The sequence below is a fragment of the Carcharodon carcharias genome, chromosome X (genome assembly GCF_017639515.1).
Source record: "Carcharodon carcharias isolate sCarCar2 chromosome X, sCarCar2.pri, whole genome shotgun sequence".
Classification (NCBI taxonomy): domain Eukaryota; kingdom Metazoa; phylum Chordata; class Chondrichthyes; order Lamniformes; family Lamnidae; genus Carcharodon; species Carcharodon carcharias.
In genome coordinates, this window is record NC_054507.1 from 9735980 (window position 1) to 9763794 (window position 27815).

At 48.3% G+C, this 27815-nt stretch overlaps 1 protein-coding gene across 3 annotated transcripts in view; it reads left to right on the plus strand.

The window, feature by feature from the left end:
• Positions 1–13956: 13956 nt before the first annotated feature.
• LOC121273183 (bridging integrator 2-like) overlaps positions 13957–27815 on the plus strand; it is a 139878-nt gene continuing 126019 nt past the window's right edge. For 2 of the 3 annotated variants that reach the window (XM_041180172.1, XM_041180171.1), the window contains exon 1: positions 13965–14141. In XM_041180172.1, coding sequence (XP_041036106.1) covers positions 14058–14141 — 84 coding nt within the window. In that variant the 5' untranslated portion in view covers positions 13965–14057. Of the gene's footprint in view, positions 14142–27815 lie in introns of all 3 variants that reach the window. The other variant, XM_041180170.1, reaches the window with a different exon arrangement.

A 27815-nucleotide genomic window follows, 5' to 3' on the forward strand; every position in this document is an offset into this window, starting at 1 on the left:
GTCTAACATTCCGGTTGGCGGGCGGACGAAAAGGCCAAGCGGCCTTCATGTTTTTTTAGGAAACCTCATCCACGAGTTTTATGAATCAGATAAAAAAGAATCTCTGAAAGATAAAAACAGGCCCCATCTCATGTGACACAGGGGACATGTTGAAATACATTTTCTTCCCATTTGCTTATTTATTTCAATAGCGCTTTAATCTCCCGGAGGACGGGAGATTGAAACGCTTTCTCATGCGCAGGAGAGCGCTGGTCCCGGTGCTCCCTTCTCCCCCTGCCGGCGCAGGTAGAGGACAACTGCTCGGGCCTTACACTGGACGGGCCTTAATTGGCGTAAAATGGCGACACAGGCAGCTCTGAGACCACCCCCGCAGACTGACTGAAAAATTCAGGCCCCAACCTAGTTAAACCATATTGAAAGGAGCCCTGTCATCAGGTCTTGAGGTCATAAATTTCAGAACACGGGTAGAGCAAGGGTCATTGAGTGTATTTAAGAGCGAGATAGGTAGGTTCTTGATTGGTAAGGGGATCAAAGGTTACGGGGAGAAGGCGGGAGAATGGAGTTGAGAAACTTATCAGCCATGATTGAATGGCGGAGCAGACTCGATGGGCCGAATGGCCTAATTTCTGTTCCTATGTCTTATGGTCTTATGGTCTAAGGGAGCGAACGAGATAGAGGTCTCCATGCAGTTGAGCGGGCCGGTGGAAGATGAAATGAGTTTGGCCCTGAAGAAGCGGAAAAGGTCCTATCATCTAGGTCCTAACATCTTTCAGGCTGATTTGGAAGTGCCAGATCAGAGAAAGGCAGGGATGCAACAGTTGAAGACCAGGGGAGGAGCCATCATATGCATCAGCCTTGACTATGCAGAACGCAGAGGCTACATATGGGGCTCCATAAACCCAAATGACCACTTGTAGTGCTGGAAGAAGTTTAATAACCTCACTAAGTCAGCACAGGTTAGAGAATTTTCAACTGAAGGACTGGGGGGATAACTTGAATTGCTGAGGAACACCTGGATATTGCAGGAACAGCAGCCAAGCATTGCCCTTTGAGACATATCATCTTGTTCCTCATCACAGGAATGAAGTTACGTGGCAGTGCCATAGTCAAGTGACTCCCCATCCTGTAAAGCCTGCTTACAAAGTCAATCTTCACGCCCTAGGACCCCGCTCCTCCACACAGCCATCGCTACCATCCATTCCATAAATCCCAACCCATTAAGGCTATAGGATCTGGAGGCATCAGCAGTCAACAAATACCCGCACATTCCCATTCCTGGAGGAGGCAGCACAGGGAATTCTAGGGGATAGTGGGCTACTGAGAGCAGAAGTGCCCACATCTGACATTTGACCTCACATGAAGAGGAGCAATGGCCAGAATTGGCCTCCTCTCTGAGCTGTCAGTTGGGGATGGAGAGCCTCTGGGCCATCCATTGATTCAGGAGAGCATTGCCAGTTTATCAGTTCATGTTTCTCTGTATCCTTCAACCTCCACCAGATACAACTTTCCTCAGAAGACATCACTAAAGTAGCAGATTAGGATAGGATGTGACTCAAACACACCAGTAACGAGAGCGCACAATGTAGTACAAGGGGTTAATGCTAACTGTGTAATATACTAATCAGATACATCGTACATCATCACAGGAAGTGATGTAACATCACATAGTTCGCTGTCCCTCATGTAGGATGTGGCCAGCACAGTGAAACATGTCTCGATAAAGCCCCTGGTTTATAGATAAAAGCCCAAAATACTGCAGATGCTGGAAATCCGAAACAAAAACAAAAACTGCTGGAAAAACTCAGCAGATCCGACAGCGTCTGCGGGGAGGGAGACAGAGTTAATGTTTTGACCCGTATGACTCTTCATCAGTTCTGAAGATGAGTCATACGGACTCGAAAAGTTAACTCTCTCTTCTTCTCCACAGATGCTGTCGTCCCTGTTTTATAGGCCTCTGTAGGCTCAGAAAATATTCTGTATTATACAAACAATATCAAGGATATCATATGGTGGCAGCAAGTGAAAGAACAGTTACGGATAAGCCTACTATAGCTGGAAAGCTTTAAAAAAGTCTCAGGCCTCAACCAAGCAGAAGTTTGGCTGAACTCCAGTCGTCAGGCAAAAATCTATATGGACCAGGAGGGATCATAGGAGAACTGGAGGCAACCCTTCAATAATCGACAGAAAGAAACCACAGGAACATTGTGTGCGCTTCAGAACCAGATTTGCTCATTTTTGATCAGGAAGGGCCTATACCTATTTACATCCAATTTGCAGAGTACAGGAACTGGAAAACCCCCAAGATCAGCTTAAAAACTTCCGAGCTGTTCACAAGATGAGGAAAGCTAAATACAGCATACCATGTCACTCGATGACCAGAAATAAAGCAGAATTTTTCGCTCAGTGTGCGGGTGGGTGTGGTCAGTGACCCCTGGAGCAGCCAGGAAATGGGTCACTGCCCGCGATTGGCCCCCGACCACAATTCCACGCTGGTGGACCAATGAAGACCCGCCGAGCGTGAGCAGCGGCTCCCCAACGGTCAGGAAGGGAGGGGGTGCGGTGACGGGAATCTGACGGTTTAAAACCGGCACAGCCAGGCCCCGGAAGGCTGCCGGCGATGAAGACATCTTCGGTGCTGTTGGCAGGAGATTAAAAATTATGGATGCCAATGCAGCTGCAGGTGCCAGGCGGGAGGGCAGGTCAGGTTGGCACTTGGCACCCCCCCCCCAGTTTTCTGATGAGTGCCTCGCGGTCTTCCTGGAGAAGGTGGCTGCCAGGAGAGACACCCTTATCCCCAGGGATGGAAGAGGCCACCGCACCTGACAAAAAGAGCTTGGGAGGAGGTGGCAGCGCTGGTCAGCAGCCACGTTGTGGTGCGGCGCTCCTGGGTGCAGTGCCACAAGAGGTTTAATGACCTGCTGCACTCAGGAAGGGTGAGTACCATATTGGCATGGGTCAGTGCGCAGAAGTGTTAAGGTGTGGCCTTCTCCCTGTGGAGCTCAGGGGTGCTAGAGTCAACTGTCAATGATGGCAGGGCTGGCCAAGGGGGTGAGCCCTGGCTGCTTGGATTGAGTGCCTTGCGGCTCGAGGGCCACAACTCGGATGTGCCCTGTGAGGTGTTCCTCAGCTGGGGTTGTCCAGGCTGTAATGGTGCTGCAGGTAGAGAGGGGACTCATCAATGGTCCTCTGTCCTTTCAGGAGAAGACAAGCCATAACCAGGCAGAGAGGGCACGGACTGGCAGAGGCCCTGCTAACCTCCTAATCCTACAAACAGGATGTCTTGGAGCTGGAGAGGCACCACGTACCTCGGTCAACCGGCCAATTGAAAGACCAAAGAGAGAATTCCAAAGATTCTCAACTCTTTGAGTGAAGAAATTTCTCCTGTTCTGTCTTAAATGATTGGATTTAGGATTGTGGATGCATCCAGTGTCAAAGTTGATCCACAGAGGACAAGACCAATCAAGGAGTTTCCAGCTCCTTGGAATGTGTCTGAACTCCAGAGATTCATGGGCCTTAAACTCCGTGACTGAATGAAATCAGAGATGCGCAGGAACCTGATGAAGAATGTGGTCAGGTCAGAGAGTACTGAGTCAAAGGACGGTGAGCATACATGCCACACAATCCCATTCTCAGACAGTACTATGAACAGAGAGGACCCCCTCAGTGTGGCTGGTGATTTACTCATCTATGATCAGAGATTGGTCATTCCGAGAGTTCTGAGACTCGATATGTTGCAATGGATATTTGGGAATCACAAAATATCGACCCAGAGCAATATATTCCGTTCGGTGTCAGGTCTCTTAAAGTTGTTGGAAGAGATGATAGCAAACTGTATCACTTGTGCTGTTCATCATCAGGAGTCAAGAGAACCACTGGTGTCATCCTCCTTTCCATCAAGACCATGGGAATGTCTTGGGATGGACACAGAGGTAAGATGTTCTTGATGGTAGGAGACCACTACTCCAAATGACTAAAAGTCAAGTCACTGCAGGCTCACACTTCAGAGGCAGTGATCACATCGCTGAAGGAGATATTTGCAACGCATGGGATCCCAGACTTTGCAATCTCAGATGTTGGACTGCGCTTTGCCAATGAATACTTTAAAGAGTTCATGGCATTTTAAGGATTTGTCCACACTACCAGCTCACCAAGATACCCTCAAGCCAACAGTGAAGATGAAAGAGGAGCGTGTACAGTGAAAGCATGAGTGCTTTTCCAGCCAGATGTGGAACTATGACAAACATCTGGGAGGGACGGCTTGGATCCGGGACTGAGCTCGCTCCGGACAAGGGGTCGAATGGACACCGCATCCATGATTCCGCCTCGTCCAAACAGAGCACAGCACGGCGAGACAGGATAGACGGGCGCTGGTCGCCACACAGAAGCAACCCCCTACCCCACCGAAGCGGCCAGGGGTGTTGCAGTCAACCGCCAATCCAGATGACAACCGGGCTGGTGAACCGGAGTCATCCAACAATCCCCCTCCTGCCCAGCGGTGACTGAGAGACCACCCACAGGACTCGAACCACCAGGCCTCCTCCGAAAGGGGAAGGGGGACCCGTTCCAGTGGAATGTTGAAGCTGCCACAGGGGTTAATTCTAACTGTACAGGAAGTGGTGCAACATCACATGGTTTGCTCTCTCTCTTGCAGCTTCATGTAAGATGTAGCAAAGCATAGTAAGATGTGCCTCAGTAGAGCTCCTGTTTCATAGACCTCTCAGCTAATATTCTGTATTAGTCTAACAATACTCAAGAATATTATGCTCAGCAGTCTGGCAGTATCTATGGAGCGAGTAACAGTTAATGTTTCAGGCTGTGACCTTATATCAGATCTGATCTGTTTCTCTCTCCACAGATGCTGCCTGATCTGCTGAGTAATTCCAGCATCTTTTATTTTTATTTCAGATTTCCAGCACCTGCAGTATTTTGCTTTTACATGAAGTCACTGGAATTTTTCTTCATCCCAAGGCTGTAATTCAGGATCCAGAAGAGAACGTTTCTGACCTTGCAGTCCCTGTCGCTGTAAGCAACACTGGTGACGACTCACCCAGCCTCTCAAACCCATGACCACTACCATCTAGAAGGACAAGGACAGCAGACACATGGGGAACACCACCACCTGGAAGTTCCCCTCCAAGTCACTCACCATCCTGACTTGGAAATATATCACCATTCCTTCACTGTCACTGGGTCAAAATCCTGGAACTCCCTTCCTAACAGCACTGATGGACTGCAGCGGTTCAAGAAAGCAGCTCACCACCACCTTCTCAAGGGTAATTAGGGATGGGCAATAAATGCTGGCCCAGCCAGCGATGCCCACATCCCATGAATGAATTTTTTAAAAAGTCAGCCACTCATACTCTCCCTATTGTCCAGCAGCAGAGATGCCCACTTGAGGGAGTATACATGGTACACCTGTGTGAAGACAGACTGACCAGGAACCCAGGACAAAGTCAGCCTGTTCCAGGACATGGATCTTCTTAGAGAAGAGACACCTCCATCCCAAGGATCTCAGAATACTTTGCAGCAGCTGTCTACATATCAGAGTCTGAACAAGGATCCATGTCCGAATAAGGCAGAGAAAAGCTTGCGTGGTCTCACAAGGCTGCACAGTAACTTGTTTGTAATAAATCAGTGGAATATTTGATGTAAGGTCTGCTTGGAGTTTGCTCCTTTTGAATGGCAATAGGGAATGGGTCATGTGCTGATGTTGAGACTCAGGATTCAGAACTAGTGGCCGACTGTGAGAAGCAAGGATTTTAATCAAACAACGGAGAGGTTGGTGAGATGAAGCAGATCTTTGATGGGCAGAGACTTCTAAATAACAGTGCCCAACTCATCAGTGTGCTGAATATAGTTGTCTCTCAGATGTCCAGCAGCCATAGCCAATGCCCCTTTCTCACGTCCTTCATGAGTTGGGTGTACAACATGAGCTGTGTTACTATCAGGCTCTCCCAGTCTAGCAGCTATGTCCTTCAGGACTCCGCCAGCTCGGTCAGTAGTGGTGCTACCGAGCTACTCTTGGTGATGGACATTGAAGTCCCCCACCCAGACTACATTCTGCGCCCTTGCCACCCCCAGTGCTCCCTCCAAGTGGTGTTCAACATGGAGCAGCACTGATTCATCAGCTGAGGGAGGGCGGTACGTGGTAATCAGCAGGAGGTTTCCTTGCCCATGTTCGACCTGATGCCATGAGACTTCATGGGGTCAAGAGTCAATGTTGAGGACGCCCAGGGCAACTCCCTCCTGACTGTACACCACTGTGCTGCCTCCTCTGCTGGGTCTGTCCTGCCGGTGGGACAGGACATACCCAGGGATGGTGATGGTGGTGTCTGGGACATTGTCTGTAAGGAATGATTCTGTGAGGATGACTGTGTCAGGCTGTTGCTTGACTAGTCTGTGAGACAGCTCTCCCGATTTTGTCACAAGCCCCCAGACGTTGGTGAGGAGGACTTTGCAGGGTTAACTAACCAAGGCCTGCTTTTGTCATGCCCAAACCCGATGCTTAAGTTGCAGCTGAAAGGACCGCCCAGTTTTATCTTGTCCCTTTCTAATGCTTTGATAACCGAATGACTTAATAGGACATTTCAGAGGGCAGTTATGAGGCAGAAGCAGCTGTGACCTGGAGGGAGGTACAAGGCCCAGACCAGGTAACAACAGCAGATTCCTTCCCCTGAATGCCTTTGTGAACCAGATGTGGTTTGATGACAATCCTACAAGGGCCATTTTTACTGACCCCACTTTTTATTTCCAGATCTTTAAAACGGAATTCAAATTCTCAAAGTACCATGGTGGGATTTGAACTACACCTCTGGAGCATTTGTTGAGAAATAGTGGATTATTACTCAGGTAACATAACCACTTAGTAGGGTTGCCAACCCTCCAGGATTGACCTGGAGTCTCCAGGAATTGAAGATCAATCTCCTGGACACCGCTGTGTGGAGAAATATCATTGGGACATTAAAAAAGATTGTTTTCTTTGAACACTTCCCTTTACCATTATAAAAATATTGAAAAAGAGGAGGGGTGGGGGGGAAGGCTGACAGTCAAGCATCATCCAATTGGGTAATGAGTCTTTTTGCTTCCCAATTGGTGTAGGGAGGCAGTGAGGCACAAGGATGGATGTGTTGGCCGACTCATGGCTGGAGTGTGGGGGCAAGTCATGTGATGGAACCTCCAGGAATACTTTTAATCACAGTTGGCAACCCTAGACCACTCTACTGCTTGTAAATACTGGGTTAACATCCACCCTCCCAACATGAACAGTAGGTGGTCCTCTTTAGCCTTGGTTGAAGCTCTCCTAGGAGAGGGTAGTCTGAAGATAACCATCTGTGAGGAAGGCAATGGGAAAGTGCTTCAGTTAGTCTTCCCTGTGAATGGCTCACAACTCTCACATGTGAGATTTGAGTTAGGGCCTGCTTTTATGCCATATAGGTGTAAGCAATTGCCTCAAGAACCGGGCAGTCTGGCAGTTCTGAAAAACTCGATGGTCCTCTTAGCTATCTGTGTAAGAGCCTAGGCCTATACATCCTGCAGGGTGGGTCGCTCTGGAATGGCCTGACTCTGCCTCGGTGCTGCCTGATTATTCTGGTTTCCCCAACAGCCTCTTGCTGCTCCTGCACTTTCAGGCCGTTGGATATTGTAAAGTGCTCTGGTGGACGCTCTGGTGCACAGTGAGTCACCTTGGGAACAGGTGGCACATTCTCTTTGAGCCATGGCATATTTGGCACATAGGAAATAAAGTGGGAGAAAGGTAAAAGAATAAAAAAGGTAGAATGCGAAAGCGGTTTACTCTTAAATTGAAAAACAAACAGTATTTTGTGCCCACCCCTGGTGATGTTCCAATTTTCTCACGTGAAAGATAAAAGCTCCAACTCTTTCAAGGCAATGATTAAGACAGCTAACCTTCAGGCAAAGCTGAGATGTAGGTAAAATCCCAAGGACCTCACATGGGGGCAGGGTCTTCAGCTTATCCTTCTACAGGAGATGAGTTCACTTCCATCATTTTACAATTACAGAGAGAACAAAGCAAAATGACATGACTTGAGCAGAAAGGGAATAATGTGGAAGGACCAGTTAAAAAAATTCATTCATGGGGTGTGGGCGTCGCTGGCTGGGCCCAGCATTTATTGCCCATCCCTAATTGCCCCTTGAGAAGGTGGTGGTGAGCTGCCTTCTTGAACCGCTGCAGTCCATGTGGTGTAGGTACACCCACAGTGCTGCTAGGGAGGGAGTTCCAGGATTTTGACCCAGTGATGCTGAATATATTTCGAAGGCAGGGTGGTGTGCTTGTAAACAGAGAAAATTTGGAGCAAGTAGGTGAGAACGCTGCAGATATCCTAACGATAATCTTCCAAAGCCCTCTCAACTCAGGGACCATTCCTTTGGATTGGAAAATTACATATGCCACTGCTCTTTATGTAAGGTAAGAGGGGAAATCCAGGTTATTATAAACTTTAACCTCTGTTGTTGGAAAATTACTGGAACCTATAACTAAGGATGAAGTGACTGAGCACCTTGTAAATGTTCAGCTGATCAGAGAGTCCCAGCATGAATTTGTAAAGGGTAGGTCATTCCTGATGAACCTGGTTGAATTTTTTGAAGAGATGATTAACATAGTGGACAGGGGAATGTCTATAAATGTTTTCTTTATGGTCTTCTAAAAAGCACTTGATAAAATCCCTCATGAGAGACTTTGAGCTAAAGTTGAAACTCATGGAATTGAAGTCAAATTGTTGACCTGACAGGAGATTGGCTGATGAGAAGGAGACAGAGAGGGGGAATAATGGGCAGCTCCTCTAGTTGGCAGGATATGACTAGTGGAGGCCCACAAGGATCTGTGTTGGAGCCTCAGCTATTCAGTGTATTAAGGGCTGAGATGATGGGATAGAAACCCACACATCCAGATTTCCCATTGACACAAAGATAGGCGGCATTGTGCACAGTGTCGAAGGAAGCATAAAATGACAAAGATTATTGATAGATTAAAGTGAATGAGCAAACTGGTAAATGTGAGGTCAAGCACTTTAGACCTAAAAAGGAACAGAATCCTTTCTAAATGTTGAAGGACTGGAAACAGTGGAGGAACAACGAGACTCAGGGACCCAGGCACAGGGATCATTAAAATGTCATAAACAGTTACAGAAAACAATCAGAAAGGTTAATGGAATGCTGACTTTCATATCCAGAGGACTGGAATACAGGGGGGTAGAAATCATGTTTCAGTTATACAAAGCCCTGGTTAGACCACACCCGGAGTCACTGTGAGCAGTTCTGGGCACCTCACCTGAGGGAGCAGATATAATCTCCTTCAGCGGTTTAAAGAACCTGTGAATTGCAATGCTCTTTATCTTGCTTCTATATTCTTAAAGCACGGCCTATTCCTGCTCTTGTCTCTTAGGTTCTAAAGTGGGAGGAGCACCCCCTGGCAAAGCCTGTCCTGATAGCCTCACAGCTGCCATGGAAGCTCTCATAGCTGCTATCTTGGCTCTGGGGGCCAGTGTTCACAGAGACGTCAGAGTGTCTCCCCTGCACTCTGCTATCGAACAGAGCCCCCAGCTTGAGGCCCAGTCCCAGGACACTGGCCTTGGCTGCATGGTAGGGGCACCCGCTGTCTACTCTCAGGATGACAGCCTGCCCGCTCTCTGGCACTCACTTTGCCAGTGTCCTTGTTGGTGCCGTGCAGCTAACTGGGCCAGACTGCTCCAGCCGAGGCTGAGATTTTCTTTGAAACAAAATGTTGTGGATGCTGGAAATCTGAAATAAAAATGGAAAATGCTGGAAAAAAACTCAGCAGGTCTGGCAGCGTCAGCGGAGAGAGAAATAGAGTTAACCTTTCCAGTCTGTATGACCCTCTTCAGAGCTTTTAGACTCTTCTTCAGAGCAATATTGTCCAGGTCTTGCTGCATTTGGACATGGACTGCTTCAGTATCTGAGGAGTTGTGAATGGTGCTGAACATTGTGCAATCATCAGCGAACATCCCCACTTCTGACATTATGATGGAAGGAAGGTCATTGATGAAGCAGCTGAAGATGGTTGGGCCGAGGACACTACCCTGAGGAACTCCTGCAGTGATGTCCTGGAGCTGAGATGATTGACCTCCAACAACCACAACCATCTTCCTTTGTGCTAGGTATGACTCCAACCAGCGGAGAGTTTTCCCCCTGATTCCCATTGACTCCAGTTTTGCTAGGGCTCCTTGATGCCACACTCGGTCACATGCTGCCTTGATGTCCAGGGCAGCCACTCTCACCTCACCTCTGGAGTTCAGCTCTTTTGTCCATGTTTGAACCAAGGCTGTAATGAGGTCAGGAGCTGAGCGACCCTGGCGGAACCCAAACTGAGCATCAGTGAGCAGGTTATTGCTAAGCAAGTGCCGTTTGATAGCACTGTTGACCACCCCTTCCATCACTTTACTGATGATCAAGAGTAGACTTATGGGGTGGTAATTGGCCGGGTTGGGTTTATCCTGCTTTTTGTGTACAGGACATACCTGGGCAATTCTCCACATAGCCAGGTAGATGTCAGGGTTGTAGCTGTACTGGAACAGCTTGGCTAAGATGCTGCAGTAAGCAGCTGACCCCTCAAGGGCTGTGAGACTATTGGGGCATGATTGATTGTGGGAGTGGTTCAAGTGAAGGTCTCTTGGATGAGAGCTCCCTTTCTGGCAGCTAGGGGCACTGTTGGTTGCTGCCTCTCCTATTCTTCCTCCTCCTCATGCTCCTCCTTCATCTCTTGTACTCTTTGCTGCCCGGTTTGTGCTAAAGCCCGGTCCTTACGATGGCGAGGTTATGGAGCACGCAGCAGGCAACCACGAACCTGGATACCTGCTCTGAGGCGTGCAACACAGCTTGACCGGGCAAGGTTTGTTTAGCTCTGTTCCTTGTGAAAGTGTGGCTCTCACTGTAGACCTGCTCTGTATCCACTGGAGTTTAGAAGAGTAAGACGCAGCTTGATTGAAACATATAAGACCCTGAGGTGTCTTGACAGGGTGGAGAGGATGTTTCCTTTTATGGGAGAATCCAGAACTAGAGGTCACTCATCTAAGACAGAGGTGCGGAGAACTTTTTTCTCTCAGAGGGTGGTGAGTCTTTGGAACTCTCTTCCTCAAAAGGAGGTGGAAGCAGAGCCTTTGGATATGTTTAAGGCAGAGCTGGATAGATTCTTGATTAGCAAGGGGGTGAAAGGTTATCGAGGTGAGGCCTAATGTGGGGTTGAGGTCACAATCAGATCAGCCATGATCGTATTGAATGGCAGAGCAGGCCAGAGTAGCCTACTCCTGTCCCTAATTCGTATGTTCGTATGTATGTTCTGTGCCCGGGTTCCCAACAGGGCTCATGAGCCATGTCTGGTGCAAGGGGTATAACCCTTGTTGTCCAGTAGCCAGCCTGTAAATTGGTGACCTGTTTGGAATAAAGGTGGTTGTCGTGCCCAACAAAGGTATGCCATAATCATAACCTTCAAAGCATCAACTGTGCTTGGTGTGGAATCTTCTAGAACTGACTTTTCCTTTTAAAACGGACACTGATGGGTGACACAAGATGCCGAGAGCTACCTGACTTGGTCTGTGGATTCAAAAATTACCAAAGGACAAAAAAAAAACACATTCGAGACTAGAAGCATCACTGTTCATCTCCTGAAACCATCCAAAAAGGAACTTCCTGACTTGAGTGGGTCATTCTGAAACCAAGACAGTGGTTGCCTCAAAGATGAATGTCTAAAAGCAATAGTCCAGGTTGTGGCTAGTCAATGTGAGCCGAACACCATATTTGGGAGGGAGTTGTGAGAAGCCACATGGTAAGGCAGCCATATTGGTTTCCATACTTATTCTTTAAGCGCTATCTGCAGAGATACGGCAAGAAAAGCAGCAGCAGAAAGGGCAGTAACATCCAGGACTTGAGAACCAGACACCATAACATCGTAAGGTCTCTAAGCCAATACAGAAACTGACCTTTGGGGAACATGACTAAAGTAATTAATTCAGTGATCTGCAGAAAGTCCATCTCTTCAAGAGAATCCTGCAATGACTCTAGTATACAACTTTGGCTATTGAATTTACCCAACTGCACTTCAGGAGTGAAGAACCTTTCCTTCACTGGCACTGCACCAGTGTTTCCCAAGACAAGCTAATCATGTGAATTAAGCACTATTCTGTTGCTTATCACTTGTAAAAGTGCACGATTCTCTTTAACTGTATTTTCCTCCATAGAACGATAGAAAAGTTACAGCACAGAAAGGGGCCATTCAGCCCATCGTCTCTGTGCTGGCTGAAAAAACTAGCCACCCATTTTAACCCCACCTTCCAGCACCTGGTTTGTAGCCCTGCAGGTTACAGAACTTCAGATGCAGATCCAGGTACATTTTAAATGAGTTGAGGGTTTCTGCCTCCACCACCGATTTGTGCAGTGAATTCCAGACGCTCACCACCCTCTGGGTGAAAAGGCTTTCCCCAATATCCCCTTTAATCCTTCTACCAATCACCTTAAAACTGTGTCCCCTGGTAATTGACCCCTCTGCTAGTGGAAATGTCTTTCTTGTCTGCCCTATTCAATCCCCTCATAATTTTGTACACCTCAAATTAGGTCACCCTTTACCCTTCTCTGTTCTAAGGAAAACAACCCCAGCCTAACCAATCTCTCCTCATAGCTGCAATTTTCGAGCCCTGGTAACATTCTTGTAAATCCCCTCTGCACTCTCTCTCTGTGCTTCCAGTAATGTGGTGACCAGAACTGTACACAACATTCCAGCTGTGGCCTAACCAGCGGTTTATATAGTTCCATCATTACATCACTGCTTTTGTATTCAATACCTCACCCAGTAAAGGAAAGCATTTGAGAGCGAGAGACCAAGAGAGTATGTGTGTGATTGGGTGAATGAGTGATGCAAGATTAGATTTTCGGGGTGAATGCGTGAATAAATAATCCCCTTTATTTAAACCCACAAAAAGCTTGCTGCTGGTTATTCACACTGTCCACACATTCAGCAGTTAAGAAGCACACAAATCTTCCTTTACAAAAACACACTGATTATAGAGGGTTTCAGCTCTCTCTTATCCCTGTCTGTAACACTGTAAGGAGGGCTGGAGCAGAATGAAAGGCTCATGACAGCTGCCAGGGCAGTGGGCACTCCGACCTGCAAGATGCCCTGCCTGTGACCCCAAGCCAGCTGGACATCAAGGGGATGATACTGGTGAAGTGAAGGAGCCTCAGGTACTGCTCCTCAGTGAGGTTCAGGCAAGAGAAACGTTCGTTGTGGGTGTGGTCTCCCACATAGTGTTCCTGCCTCCTCCTCCTCCCTCTTACTGCAGCCGCTCCTGCTCTACCTGGCCTCTTTCCAGCCCCAAAGATGGCCTGGCCAGACCGCCCACACACACACACACACAACTGGAACAAATGCTTCCCAGGATAAAAAGGAATCCCACCCGCACAAGGTTAGTCCCAAGTGCCCTGAAGGGTTACAGTGTTCACTAAAGCACAAAGCAGCTCTTGGGGGTATTCTAAGGACATTGGCTGAGATTTCACTACATACCTTTCCAAAGGTTTCTTACAAATGAACTGGTGGGATGACTACACAATCATTTATGGTTTGTAGGTTAAACTATGGAGTAAGCTTGGTGAGAATATAGCACTCACATTAACACTGCCCCCTGTTCCAATGAGTTATTCAACCATTGCAGCTCTGTGAAATAACCAGTGTAAATATTCAAGTATATTCAGCAGGGCTGTAAAGCAATTAATGAACACATGCGTTATCTCATTAAGAACAGAATTGTAAATGCATAATTTTTGCAATTTAAAGCATGTTTTGATCTTTTGGCCAAGTTCAGGTGTGAAATGCTGGTTATTGCTCTCTACTTAAGAAACTAAAGAGACCCACTTTAGTTCTTTCCCACAAATTATTTTCTCAGATCTGAAACGGATGTTAAGCATGATGGGTATTTGAAATTTCTCACTTCCTCATCAGCATAGAGACTGAGAGTAGACTGAGGCAAAAGCTTACACAAAGCGACGGCAGACAGCAGACAGACACAGGGCTAGAGTGTAAGAGAACAGCAGCAATGGCCGAGACTCCGAGTAAACCAGGAGGGGCTGGACTGTTTGCCAAACACGTGCAAAAGAGATTCATGAGAGCACAAGAACTGGTAAACAAACCCTTTTCCTTGTTCCATTCACCTCTAGATTGTCTAATGCTTTACTCATTTTCCTTTGCTAAGATTCTTGACTTATTTACGAAAGAAATGGGTTTGAGCCTTTCTCCCCTGCCCAGGCATGTGCCTCTTTCTCTGGTTAGTGTTCCCACTGCTTTTGAATGGTTCCAGTTTGCAGCCAGATTCCATACAAAGAATGCACTTTCTGGTTACCTGGTTCCAGTTACATTTACACTGCGTGCTGTAAGACTGTAACTTTCTTCCACAAAGGAATGAGTTAAGTCAACTCATTTGCCTTGTGTTGAGGAGCTGAACAGGATAGTTAGTCTGTTGCAACAGTTCATTGCTCAGCATGGTGTGTGAGGCGGTTACACTGCTGTTAAAGCGGATGTTTGGGTGTGAAACTTCATAGGCTTCAAATCGAAAAAGATATATATTTTTGTCCAAATTTCAATTATGACCCAGGCAGAGATTCCACTCGCTGGTTAAACAGTCCCGCTCAAATTGAAAGACCCACAAGCCATTTCTGTTTTGAAAGCTGCCTTCTGTTCAGTGGCCTCCTCTCGCTCTCTCTGTCTGTTAAGCGAGAATGACAGGCTGTGCCAGGGGAGGTTAGCAGGAGATATGGTGCACGTTGTGGTCTGAGCAGTGTCACAGGATGTTGGCTGCCTTGGCTGCAATACCTCGGAGCTGGTAGCAGGGAGCTCGCACTGCTGCGCTTGGTACAGGCGTCCAGAGAGCTGCCTGCAGGACCACCAGCTGTTGCAGGGCCACCCGACACTCTCTTGTGGATTGTTCCTGCCCTGAATTTGGAGCAGCTGGCCTTTTCAACTGCCTTTGTGGGGGTGTGAGAAGACTGAGGTTTTAATTCAGGCTGGGGAACATTCCCGTCCCCACCCCACTTCACAAGGCTCTGAACTATTCATCCGTATGGGATAACCTCAGCCGGTGCTGCACACTGAGTAACAGGCCTGGTGTAGGGGTCTCGGAGACACAGGGCTGTTTTGGAGTTATGGGCTGTCGGCAGTGAGGTTGCCAATGTGCTGCCCCATGATTTCTGATCCAAGTGAACAAACTCCAAGCCAATCCCCGCCAGCGATCGGGGCTGCACCGCCATTTTAAGTGGGCGGGGCCAATTAAGGCCCGCCCAGCATGACATCAGACGGGAAGTGCTATGCGCTCCCTGTGCGGACGGGGGTGGGGGGGGGGGGCCTAAAATCAAGAGTGCGCTCTTTCACGCACGTGCACGATAGAGCGCACATCTCCCTGAGGCTAAGTGCAGCCTCAGGGAGATCGCTGACAGTTTGAAAAAGATTAAAAATAGAAAGAAAAAAATTCCCCAACATGTCCCCCTGAATTGGCCATTGACAGGTTGGCGGGCCCGTAGCTGATTTCGCTGAGCCCCCACCTTCCTGAATATTTAACTGGGGCGGGATGACATCAGAGATTCCGCCTGACATCGGCAAGCAGGCCCTGCCCCCTGCTCACTGACGGCAACATTCTGCCCCAAAATGCAGCTCTGATGTTTTGTTTTTATTCGTTCGTGTGATGTAGGCATCCCTGGCTGGGCCAGCATTTATTGCCCATCCCTAATTGCCCTTGAGGGCTGAGTGGCTTCCTAGGCTGGAGGGCAACTCCCTTCATCTCGCGCTAACAGGTTGAAGATCTGGCTCTCCAGAAACCTCCAGCTAAAGCTGGTGTCAACCAAGTTGCTGTGGGTCTGGAGTCACATGTAGGCCAGACCAGGTAAGGATGGCAGATTTCCTTCTCTAAAGGGCATTAGTGACCCAGATAGGTTTTTACAACAAACATTTCACGGTTATAAAAACAAAAAAACTGCGGATGCTGGAAATCCAAAACAAAAACAGAATTACCTGGAAAAACTCAGCAGGTCTGGCAGCATCGGCGGAGAAGAAAAGAGTTGAAGTTTCGAGTCCTCATGACCCTTCAACAGAGCTGAGTGAATATTAGGAGAGGGATGAAATATAAGCTGGTTTAAGGTGATGGGGGGGCGGGTGGTGGTGGGGGGAGAGAAGTTAGGGGGGGTGGTTGTAGGGACAAGCAAGCAGTAATAGGAGCAGATAATCAAAAGATGTCACAGACAAAGGAACAAAGAGGTGTTGAAGGTGGTGATATTATCTAAACAAATGTGCTAATTAAGAATGGCTAGCAGGGCAGGCAAGGTACAGCCAAGTGGTTATGGTACTGGGTTTGTAACCCCAAGATCAAGAGTTCAAATCTCACAATAGTAAACTATGTAACTTCATCTGAAAAACAAATGGAAATGTGTTTGTACTCAAAAGAGTTACAGCTCTGGTGGGGTGGAATGAGACTAATTGGGCCTAAAAGGTATAGATTTAAAAATAATTGGGCAAAGAAAAATCTATATAAATTATTGGAAAAAACAAAAGGAAAGGGGGTGGGGATGGAGGACAGAGTTCAAGATCTAAAGTTGTTGAACTCAATATTCAGTCCGGAAGACTGCAAAATGCCTAGTAGGAAGATGAGGTGCTGTTCCTCCAGTTTGCGTTGTGCTTCACTGGAACAATGCAGCAAGCCAAGGACAGACATGTGGGCAAGAGAGCAGGGTGGAGTGTTAAAATGGCAAGCGACAGGGAGGTTTGGGTCATTCTTGCGGACAGACAACAGGTGTTCTGCAAAGCGGTCGCCCAGTTTACGTTTGGTGTCTCCAATGTAGAGGAGACTGCATTGGGAGCAACGAATGCAGTAGACTAAGTTGGGGGAAATGCAAGTGAAATGCTGCTTCACTTGAAAGGAGTGTTTGGGCCCTTGGACGGTGAGGAGAGAGGAAGTGAAGGGGCAGGTGTTGCATCTTTTGCGTGGGCATGGGGAGGTGCCATAGGAGGGGGTTGATGAGTAGGGGGTGATGGAGGAGTGGACCAGGGTGTCCCGGAGGGAACGATTCCTACGGAATGCCGCCGGGGGGGGGTGAAGGGAAGATGTGTTTGGTGGTGGCATCATGCTGGAGTTGGCAGAAATGGTGGAGGACGATCCTTTGAATGCGGAGGCTGGTGGGGTGATAAGTGAGGACAAGGGGGACCATATCATGTTTCTGGGAGGGAGGAGAAGGCGTGAGGGTGGATGCGCGGGAGATGGGCCGGACACGGTTGAGGGCCCTGTCAACGACCGTGGGTGGAAAACCTCAGTTAAGGAAGAAGGAGGACATGTCAGAGGAACTGTTTTTGAAGGTAGCATCATCGGAACAGATGTGACAGAGGCGAAGGAACTGAGAGAATGGGATGGAGTCCTTACAGGAAGCGGGGTGTGAGGCTGCCTCGACTACAGCTCCTCGCAGCCCACTTCCTGTAAGGACTTCATCCCATTCTCTCAGTTCCTTCGCCTCTGTCACATCTGTTCCGATGATGCTACCTTCAAAAACAGTTCCTCTGACATGTCCTCCTTCTTCCTTAACTGAGGTTTTCCACCCACGGTCGTTGACAGGGCCCTCAACCGTGTCCGGCCCATCTCCCGCGCATCCGCCCTCACGCCTTCTCCTCCCTCCCAGAAACATGATAGGGTCCCCCTTGTCCTCACTTATCACCCCACCAGCCTCCGCATTCAAAGGATCATCCTCCGCCATTTCCGCCAACTCCAGCATGATGCCACCACCAAACACATCTTCCCTTCACCCCCCCGGCGGCATTCCATAGGGATCGTTCCCTCCGGGACACCCTGGTCCACTCCTCCATCACCCCCTACTCATCAACCCCTACCTATGGCACCTCCCCATGCCCACGCAAAAGATGCAACACCTGCCCCTTCACTTCCTTTCTCCTCACCGTCCAAGGGCCCAAACACTCCTTTCAAGTGAAGCAGCATTTCACTTGCATTTCCCCCAACTTAGTCTACTGCATTCGTTGCTCCCAATGCAGTCTCCTCTACATTGGAGAGACCAAACGCAAACTGGGTGGCTGCTTTGCAGAACACCTGTTGTCTGTCCGCAAGAATGACCCAAACCTCCCTGTCGCTTGCCATTTTAACACTCCACCCTGCTCTCTTGCCCACATGTCTGTCCTTGGCTTGCTGCATTGTTCCAGTGAAGCCCAACGCAGACTGGAGGAACAGCACCTCATCTTCCGACTAGGCACTTTACAGTTCTTTCAAAGGGTCATGAGGACTCGAAACGTCAACTCTTTTCTTTTCCGCCGATGCTGCCAGACCTGCTGAGTTTTTCCAGGTAATTCTGTTTTTGTTTTAGGCACTTTACAGCCTTCCAGACTGAATATTGAATTCAACAACTTTAGGTCATGAACTCCCTCCTCCATCTCCACCCCCTTTCTGTTTCTTCCCCCTTCCTTTTGTTTTTTCCAATAATTTATATAGATTTTTCTTTTCCCACCTATTTCCATTATTTTTAAATCTATATCTTTTATGCCCTGTTAGTCTTATTCCACCCCACCCCCACTAGAGCTGTACCTTGAGTGCCCTACCATCCATTCTTAATTAGCACATTCTCTTAGATAATATCACCAACTTCAACACCTCTTTGTTCCTTTGTCTGTGACATCTTTTGATTATCTGCTCCTATCACTGCTTGCTTGTCCCTACAACCACACCCCCCCCACCCACCCACCCACTTCTGTCCTCCCACCTTAAACCAGCTTATATTTCACCCCTCTTCTAACATTCACTCAGTTCTGTTGAAGGGTCATGAGGACTCGAAACATCAACTCTTTTCTTCTCCGCCGATGCTGCCAGACCTGCTGAGTTTTTCCAGGTAATTCTGTTTTTGTTTTTAATCATTTCATGGTTGTCATTAGACTTTTAATTCTCGATGTCTTTTTTTTTCAAATTATTGAATTCAAATTGGTGGTGGGTTTGAACCCAGAGAATTGATGCTGGGTCTCTCACCCAGTGACAATACCACCATGCCACTGCCTCCCCCAGTTTATACTGCTAAGAAACAATTGGCAGCTATGTTCTCTCTGAACATCCCCCCCCTCCAAAGATGAAGGTGACCAGCAGCTCTCTGAGGGAAAGAGCACACATCTCCCTGAGGCTAAGTGCAGCTTCAGGGAGATCGCTGACACTTTGAAAAAGATTAAAAATAGAGAAAAAAAAAATTCCCTAACATGTCCCCCTCATGTGACAATGTCACATGAGATGGGACATGTTCATAAATTACAGTAAAACTTTATTAAACTTTTTAAATCCCCACATGAAACCACATCCCGCTGTGAGATGGTGACATACTCGAAGTTACAAAGAGGGCCTAATTCCCAAACTTTGCTGCAATTCTCAGCTCTCTTCATCTTCCGCTGACAGTTTGAAGACCTGGCTCCCCAGAAACCTCCAGCAAGAGCTGGCGCTGCCCGCTTTGGGCACTGGGGCATGGGTTTCGCTGGCACCAGCTGCCCTCTGGCCCCTCACCCAAGGCCCATTGCGCGCGGGTCACATGCACCAGGGGGTTTGTTCTGACTCTGTGTAATCGGGAAAAGTGGGGGGGTTGTGAAGGGACAGCATGTTTCACACTTCTCCCAATGAAATAAGGATGGAGAGAGAGAGAGGTGAAAAGGAGTGTGTTTTCACTGTTGCCTGTATTATATTGACGTCAGCAGTCAGAACCAGCCCTTCAGAGCAGGCAATTGGACTGTGGCAAATTCAGACTGATCCTCGCCGCACACAACACACATGAATGAGGCTTGGGGGATCGTTTTCAATTCTGGTAGGGTGTAATGGGGACAGTAGTGCGTTGCCTGCTTGTTAGATACCTCACTCGAACAGGCACTCCATTAAAGAGGGGAGACTGCTCCCCCCTAAACCAGATATTCATCCACGCTCAGATTGAAAACTCAGTGCCCATGCCATCCCGCTCGTCCTGCCACTTTCCAGGCAGGCGCGGAGCCCTTCATGCTGCCCAGGCACCCTCTGCACATGGTGCCCTCCTGCTGACTTAGTGAGGCTCAGTGCCCCTGCCCACAATGCATCTGCTCACCGAGCCGTTACATAAACCCAAGCACTCCAAAGTCACCAATCAGGTTCTGCATGGCAAAATGCCGGGACCCAGCACCTCAGCACCGACAGCCGCTGTTAACTTGCAATTCTCCCTCCTGTAATTTTCCATAAATCAACCACCTTCAGCATGTTATAAAGGAAATGAAGATCGTATTCCCCAGCAGACATTACTCCCTGCTGTCAGTCCCCAGCAGACATTACTCCCGGCTGTCAGTCCCCAGCAGACATTACTCCCGGCTGTCAGTCCCCAGCAGACATTACTCCCGGCTGTCAGTCCCCAGCAGACATTACTCCTGGCTGTCAGTCCCCAGCAGACATTACTCCCGGCTGTCAGCCCCCAGCAGACATTACTCCCGGCTGTCAGTCCCCAGCAGACATTACTCCCGGCTGTCAGTCCCCAGCAGACATTACTCCCGGCTGTCAGTCCCCAGCAGACATTAAACCCGGCTGTCAGTCCCCAGCAGACATTACTCCCGGCTGTCAGTCCCCAGCAGACATTACTCCCGGCTGTCAGTCCCCAGCAGACATTACTCCCGGCTGTCAGTCCCCAGCAGACATTACTCCCGGCTGTCAGTCCCCAGCAGACATTACTCCCGGCTGTCAGTCCCCAGCAGACATTACTCCCGGCTGTCAGTCCCCAGCAGACATTACTCCCGGCTGTCAGTCCCCAGCAGACATTACTCCCGGCTGTCAGTCCCCAGCAGACATTACTCCCGGCTGTCAGTCCCCAGCAGACATTACTCCCGGCTGTCAGTCCCCAGCAGACACTACTCCCGGCTGTCAGTCCCCAGCAGACATTACTCCCGGCTGTCAGTCCCCAGCAGACATTACACCCGGCTGTCCGTCCCCAGCAGACATTACACCCGGCTGTCAGTCCCCAGCAGACATTACACCCGGCTGTCAGTCCCCAGCAGACATTACTCCCGGCTGTCAGTCCCCAGCAGACATTACTCCCGGCTGTCAGTCCCCAGCAGACATTACACCCGGCTGTCAGTCCCCAGCAGACATTACACCCGGCTGTCAGTCCCCAGCAGACATTACTCCCGGCTGTCAGTCCCCAGCAGACATTACACCCGGCTGTCAGTCCCCAGCAGACATTACACCCGGCTGTCAGTCCCCAGCAGACATTACACCCGGCTGTCAGTCCCCAGCAGACATTACTCCCGGCTGTCAGTCCCCAGCAGACATTACTCCAGTTTACCAGTCCCCAGCAGACATTACTCCAGACCATCAGTCCCCAGCAGACATTACTCCAGTTTACCAGTCCACAGCAGATATTACTCCAGGCTGTCAGTGCCCAGCAGACATTACTCCAGGCTTTCAGACCCCAGCAGACATTACTCCAGTTTGCCAGTCCCTAGCAGACATTACTCCAGAACATCAGTCCCCAGCAGACAGTACTCCAGACTGTCAGTCCCTAGCAGACATCACTCCAGCTTGCCAGTCCCCAGCAGACATTACTCCAGTTTGCCAGTGCCCAGCAGACATTACTCCAGTTTGCCAGTGCCCAGCAGACATTACTCCAGTTTGCCAGTGCCCAGCAGACATTACTCCAGTTTGCCAGTCCCTGGCAGACATTACTCCAGTTTGCCAGTCCCTGGCAGACATTACTCCAGTTTGCCAGTGCCCAGCAGACATTACTCCAGTTTGCCAGTCCCTGGCAGACATTACTCCAGTTTGCCAGTCCCCAGCAGACATTACTCCAGTTTGCCAGTCCCTGGCAGACATTACTCCAGTTTGCCAGTGCCCAGCAGATATTACTCCAGTTTGCCAGTCCCTGGCAGACATTACTCCAGTTTGCCAGTGCCCAGCAGACATTACTCCAGTTTGCCAGTGCCCAGCAGACATTACTCCAGCTTGCCAGTGCCCAGCAGATATTACTCCAGTTTGCCAGTCCCTGGCAGACATTACTCCAGTTTGCCAGTCCCTGGCAGACATCACTCCAGCTTGCCAGTCCCTGGCAGACATTACTCCAGTTTGCCAGTGCCCAGCAGACATTACTCCAGTTTGCCAGTCCCTGGCAGACATTACTCCAGTTTGCCAGTGCCCAGCAGACATTACTCCAGACTCTCCGTCCCCAGCAGACATTGCTGAAGTCTGCCAACCCCAGAGGACATGAGCTGGAATACTTAACAGCCATTGCGAGCTTACCTGTGACTGAGACCGTGTCCTGGTAATATCGCAGCAGTTTGAAGCTCGGCAACTAATGACCTTGGTTTCAGTGCAGGGTTATTAGTTGCATTTAGCTGCAATTTTCAAAGTTGCAGCACGTTAACCTGGGTCACGGAGCGTCACCTGTTAATTGTTAATACTTCATTCATTTATAGGCAATGTTCAGATCTACTACTTCACTTTTTAGGTAATGGAAGTATTATTCTCTAATAAATTGGCTCAGTTATCTTTGGTAATTATCCATATTTGTGCTTTGACTGATTTACTGGTAACTGTTTCTGTTTTCTGATTGGAGGAACCTTTCTGTTGCCTGGCGATTATCTCTTTAACAGATAATTAATATGAGCTTCACAAATGTGGAGTAGCTTCAGATCAATAAAGTTTAATCTTTTTTACCCCCCCAACTTTGTTATCAAGCCTCGCTAGGCGTATGGGCTTTCTTCCCTTATTGTCGCCATGGAGATGCAAGTGCAAAGGTGATTCCCGCATTCCTTCAAAATCCAGGCCTCGGAGCCTCGGTTTGAATAAAACAAAATGTGAATGGGAGCGATATTTCTCCTTCTGTTAGTTTTGGCATGTTGGTATGTTGGTGCCCTTATTGTTAGTGGGCTTGTGGTCTGTGCGACCCTTGCATCGTCCTTCAGTTGTATCTATTTGAGTCTTTCAGGGTATCTGGCATGAATGTTCAAACAATGACACGCTTACTCATGTTTTGTGAGCATTCAGTTTATCAGATTATCACTCATTATTCGTTCATGGGATGTGGGCATCGCTGGCTAGGCCAGCATTTATTACCCATCCCTAGTTGCCCCTTGAGAAGGTGGTGGTGAGCTGCCTTCTTGAACCACTGCAGTCCATGTGGTGTAGGTACACCCACAGTGCTGTTAGAGAGGGAGTTCCAGGATTTGGACCCAGCGACAGTGAAGGAACAGTGATATATTTCCAAGTCGGGATGGTGAGTGACTTGGAGGGGATCTTCCAGGTGGTGGTATTCCCAGGCTCCTTTGAGCATCTAGTCCTGTGTTGTAGCTTCACAAATTTGCCACCTAATTTTTAGGAATGCCTGGTGCTGCTCTTGGCATGATCTCTTGCATTCTACATTAAGCAGTGTTGCTCTCCTGTCTTGATGGTAATGGTAGAGTGGGGAATTTGCTGCGCCAGGTTGTGGTCCAAGACCATTCTGCTGCTGCTGATGGCCCACAGCGCCTCATGGATATTCCTGGGGAGACTCCATTCACAGGGAGTGTCACCAATTTAGTATAGAGAGAATTCATTGACCTATAAACCAAGATTTCTCTACATTCATCAGGAGAAAGTGGTGCTGAGTGACTTTGTTTCCCTTTTCTGTTATCAGTTGGAACTCTGGAGGAGTCCAGTGAAGCTACTGGACAATGAGAGTTCTATCTGTGATCTGATCAATTATGTGCTCCTTAAAGCATGTTTTTAAACAATATTCTTTGCAAAGCTAGTTTCTCTTGTTGCAAACACTAGTTCGGTAGACTATCTCCAAATCAACAACACAGGGTGTTGGTGACTCCCATATTTGAAGCAGGAAACACAAAAGCGACCCATGTGAATATGCATAAATTCAACTCTTCAAACGCTGGGGCTCATTAGAGACCGCACCCATTCCTGTCTTATGTAAAAAGTGTCTCAAGGCAGTGAAGTTGAGTGCACCCAACATTGCAGGACTGGCTTCCCATATTGAGTTGGCAGTTGGCTGGGTCTTGATTGAGATAGTTGTTCTTTAATGAAGAGTATAGGGGAGCATGCCACCAGCCGTACCAAGAAATGAGGTACCAACCTGGTGAAGTTAGAACTCAGAAGTGCATGCGTGCCCAACAGCAGAAGCAGATTGTTATAGACAGAGCCAAGTGGTGCCACAACCAATAGATCAGATCAAAGCTCTGCGGCCCTGCCACATCAGGTCCTTATGGTGGGTGGGCAGTTAAACTACAGATGGGAGGGGGAGGCTCCACAAGTAACCCCATCCTTAATGATGGGAGGAGCCCAGCACATCAGTGTGAAAGATAAGGCTGAAGCATTTACAGCCATCTTCAGCCAGAAGTGCTGAGTGGATGATCCATCTCAGCCTCCTCTGGAGGTCCCCAGCATCACAGATTCAAGTCTTCAGCCAATTCTATTCACTCCACGTGATATCTAGAAATGGCTGAAGGCACTGGATACTGCAAAGGCTGTGGGCCCTGACAATATTCCAGCAATAGTACTGAAGACTTGTGCTCCAGAACTTGCCGCGCCCCTAGCCAAGCTGTTCTAGTACAGCTACAACACTGGCATCTACCCAGCTATGTGGAAAATTGCCCAGATATGTACATAAAAAGCAGGACAAATCCAACCCAACAAACTTCTGCCCCTTCAGTTTACTCTCAACTTAGCAAAGTGATGGAAGGGGTCATGAACAATGCTATCAAGTGGCACTTACTCAGCAATAACCTGCTCACCAACACTCAGTTGGGGTTCCGCCAGGGTCACTCAGCTCCTGACCTCATTACAGCCTTAGTCCAAACATGGACAAAATAGCTGAATTCGAGATGAGGTGGGAGTAACTGCCCTTGACATCAAGGCTGCATTTGACTGAGTGTGGCATCAAGGAGCCCTAGTAGAGTTTATGTAAATGGCAATGAAGGAAAGCTCTCCACTGGAGTCAAACCTAGCACAAGGAAGATGGTTGTTGTTTCATTGTGTGGTTGGGGTCTACACAGAGGTTTGGGGGATCATCTATTCTCCCAAAGTAGGCTTCTTGAGTCTGTAGCTTCTAAAAACCATTTACAGCGAGAGTTTACACATTTGGACCTCCACATGAGGTTGCAGCTTCTCTTCTTCCAGATCTCTCTTACTTCTCAGTCATGTGATCTGATATCATTATTACACAAACATCATGTATGCTTCTGGTGTTAACGCTTTACTCTACAGTTGTGGTTGTTGGAGGCCAATCAGCTCAACCTCAAGACATTGCTGTAGGCATCCCTCAGGGTAGTGTCCTAGACTCAACCATCTTCAGCTGTTTCATCACTGACCTTCCCTCCATCATAAGGTCAGGTTGGGGATGTTCACTGATGATTGCACAATGTTCAGCCCCACTATGCAGAAAGACCTGGACAACATTCAGGCTTGGATTGATAAGTGGCAAGTAGCAATCATGCCATACAAGTGCCAGACAATGAACATCTCCAACAAGAGAGAATCTAACCATGGCCACTTGACATTCAATGACATTACCATCACTGAATCCCCCACTATCAACATCCTGCAGATTATCATTGACCAGAAACTGAACTGAACCAGCCATATAAATACTGTGCTACAAGAGCAGGTCAGAGGCTGGGAATCCTGCAGCGAGTAACTCACCTCCTGACCCCCCCCAAAGCCTGTCCAGCATGTAAAAGGCACCAGTCAGGAGTGTGATGGAATACTCTCCACTTCCCTGAATGAGTGCAGCTCCATCAACACCATCCAGGACAAAGTAGCCCACTTGATTGCACCCCATCCACCACCTTCAACATCCACTCCCTCTACCACCAGGTCACTGTGTGTACCATCTACAGTGTGTATCAGCTTTCCAAGCCTCTCCCGACAGCACCTTCCAAGCCTATGGCCTCTATCGCCTATAAGGATAAGGGCAGCAGATGCATGGGAACACTGCCACTTGCAAGTCACACACAAATTCCCAGCTCTTGTAGAGACAGTATTTATATGGTTGGTCCAGTTCAGTTTCTGGTCAATGGTAAGCCCCAGGATGTTGAAAGTGGGGGATTCAGTGATGGTAATGCCATTGAATGTCAAGGGGAGATGCTTAGATTCTCTCTTGTTGGAGATGGTCATTGCCTGGCACTTAAGTGGTAATTGATGTTCATGCTACACATTAGCCCAAGCCTGAATGTTGTCCAGGTCTTCTTGCATTTGGACATGGACTGCTTCAGTATCCTTATGATGGAAGGAAGGTCATTGATGAAGCAGCTGAAGATGGTTGGGCTGATGTCCCAGGACTGAGATGACTGACCTCCAGCAACCACAACCATCTTCCTTTGTGCTGGGTATGACTCCAACCCGTGGAGAGACTTCCCCCGATTCCCATTGACTCCAGTTTTGCTAGGGCCCCTTGATGCCACACTCGGTCAAATGCTGCCTTGATGTCAAGGGCAGTCACTCTCACCTCACCTTGAGAGTTCAGCTCTTTTGCCCCTGCTTGGGACCAAGACTGTAATGGGGTTGGGAGCCAAGTGACCCTGGCAGAACCCAAACCTGGGCATCAGTAAGCAGGTTATTTCATGGGATGTGGGTGTCACTGGCTAGGCCAGTATTTATTGCCCTTGTTCAGAGGCAACCACATTGCTGTGGGTTTGGAGTCACATGTTGGCCAGATGAGATAAGGACAGCAGATTTCCTGCCCTCAAGTGAACCAGGTGGGTTTTTATGACAATGGTTTCCAGATTTTTTTTTTAAATTGAATTCAAGTTTCACCATCTGCTGTGGTGGGATTTGAACCCAGACCCTGAGAGCATTAGCATGGCTCACTGGGATATTAGTCCAGCAACAATACCACTACCCCACCACCTCCCCTCAGTGCTGCTTGATCACACTGTCAATGACACGTTCCATCACTTTGCTGATGATTGACAGTAGACTGATGAAGATGGGAACGGCCTTTTCCTGCTTTTTGTGGACAGAATATACCAGGGCAATCTCTAGGCAGGCAATCCTGTTGGGGCTTTGTACAGCTTATGTTCGATTTCTCCCCTCGGTCATTGAGACGGGTGGAGAACTGAAAAGCTCAGTGGAATACAACCATAGACTCACGTTCCGCTGATTGTGATTGAACTGCTGCCCTGAGCCTGTATTCCTATCTCTGAGCAGTTTTATACGGGACAAAGGAGCTATTCTGCTGTTGGCCCTGGGCACTGCTAGGTTGATCAATCATCCAAATTGCTGCTTAGATACCTCATGGAAAGCTGCTATGTGGCTTGTTAATTGGAGTGTTGGTAGTCCTAAAGACCTTCTGTGATTCATCTCGTAGCAGGGAAATGTAATGACAGGTCTATAGTCCCTCGTACACAACCTTTAATCCTTCTAATCAGCTTCATATCTCAGTGGAAAATTACCTTGCTCAATGTCAAGGTTCTAATCTGCCTGTTGAAAGGAACAAAGCATTAGGAAGGTTTCTCAGCACAATTCAGGACTCTTGTACTTTGAATGACCCCACCTTGTTATTTTCTCTGACTTCCTTTGACTGGGTTGAATGGGCTAGACTTCAGTGAGTGTTGGAAACAATGGGATTTGGTGTCAGCGCCACCCAACTGGTGTTATTTTATTCAGATCTCTGAATTGTAAAGCTGGATGTTATCTGTCATCTATTCCAATGCATGAGACAACTTTTCTTTTCACGAACAGGGGTGTCTAGAAGCTTAAACCCGGGTTGCTCTCCTCTTGTGGCCAGTTGTCCCACAATTGCAGTAAATTGGTCACTTACTCATAATGAGAAGCCACTGAATAGCTTCTGCT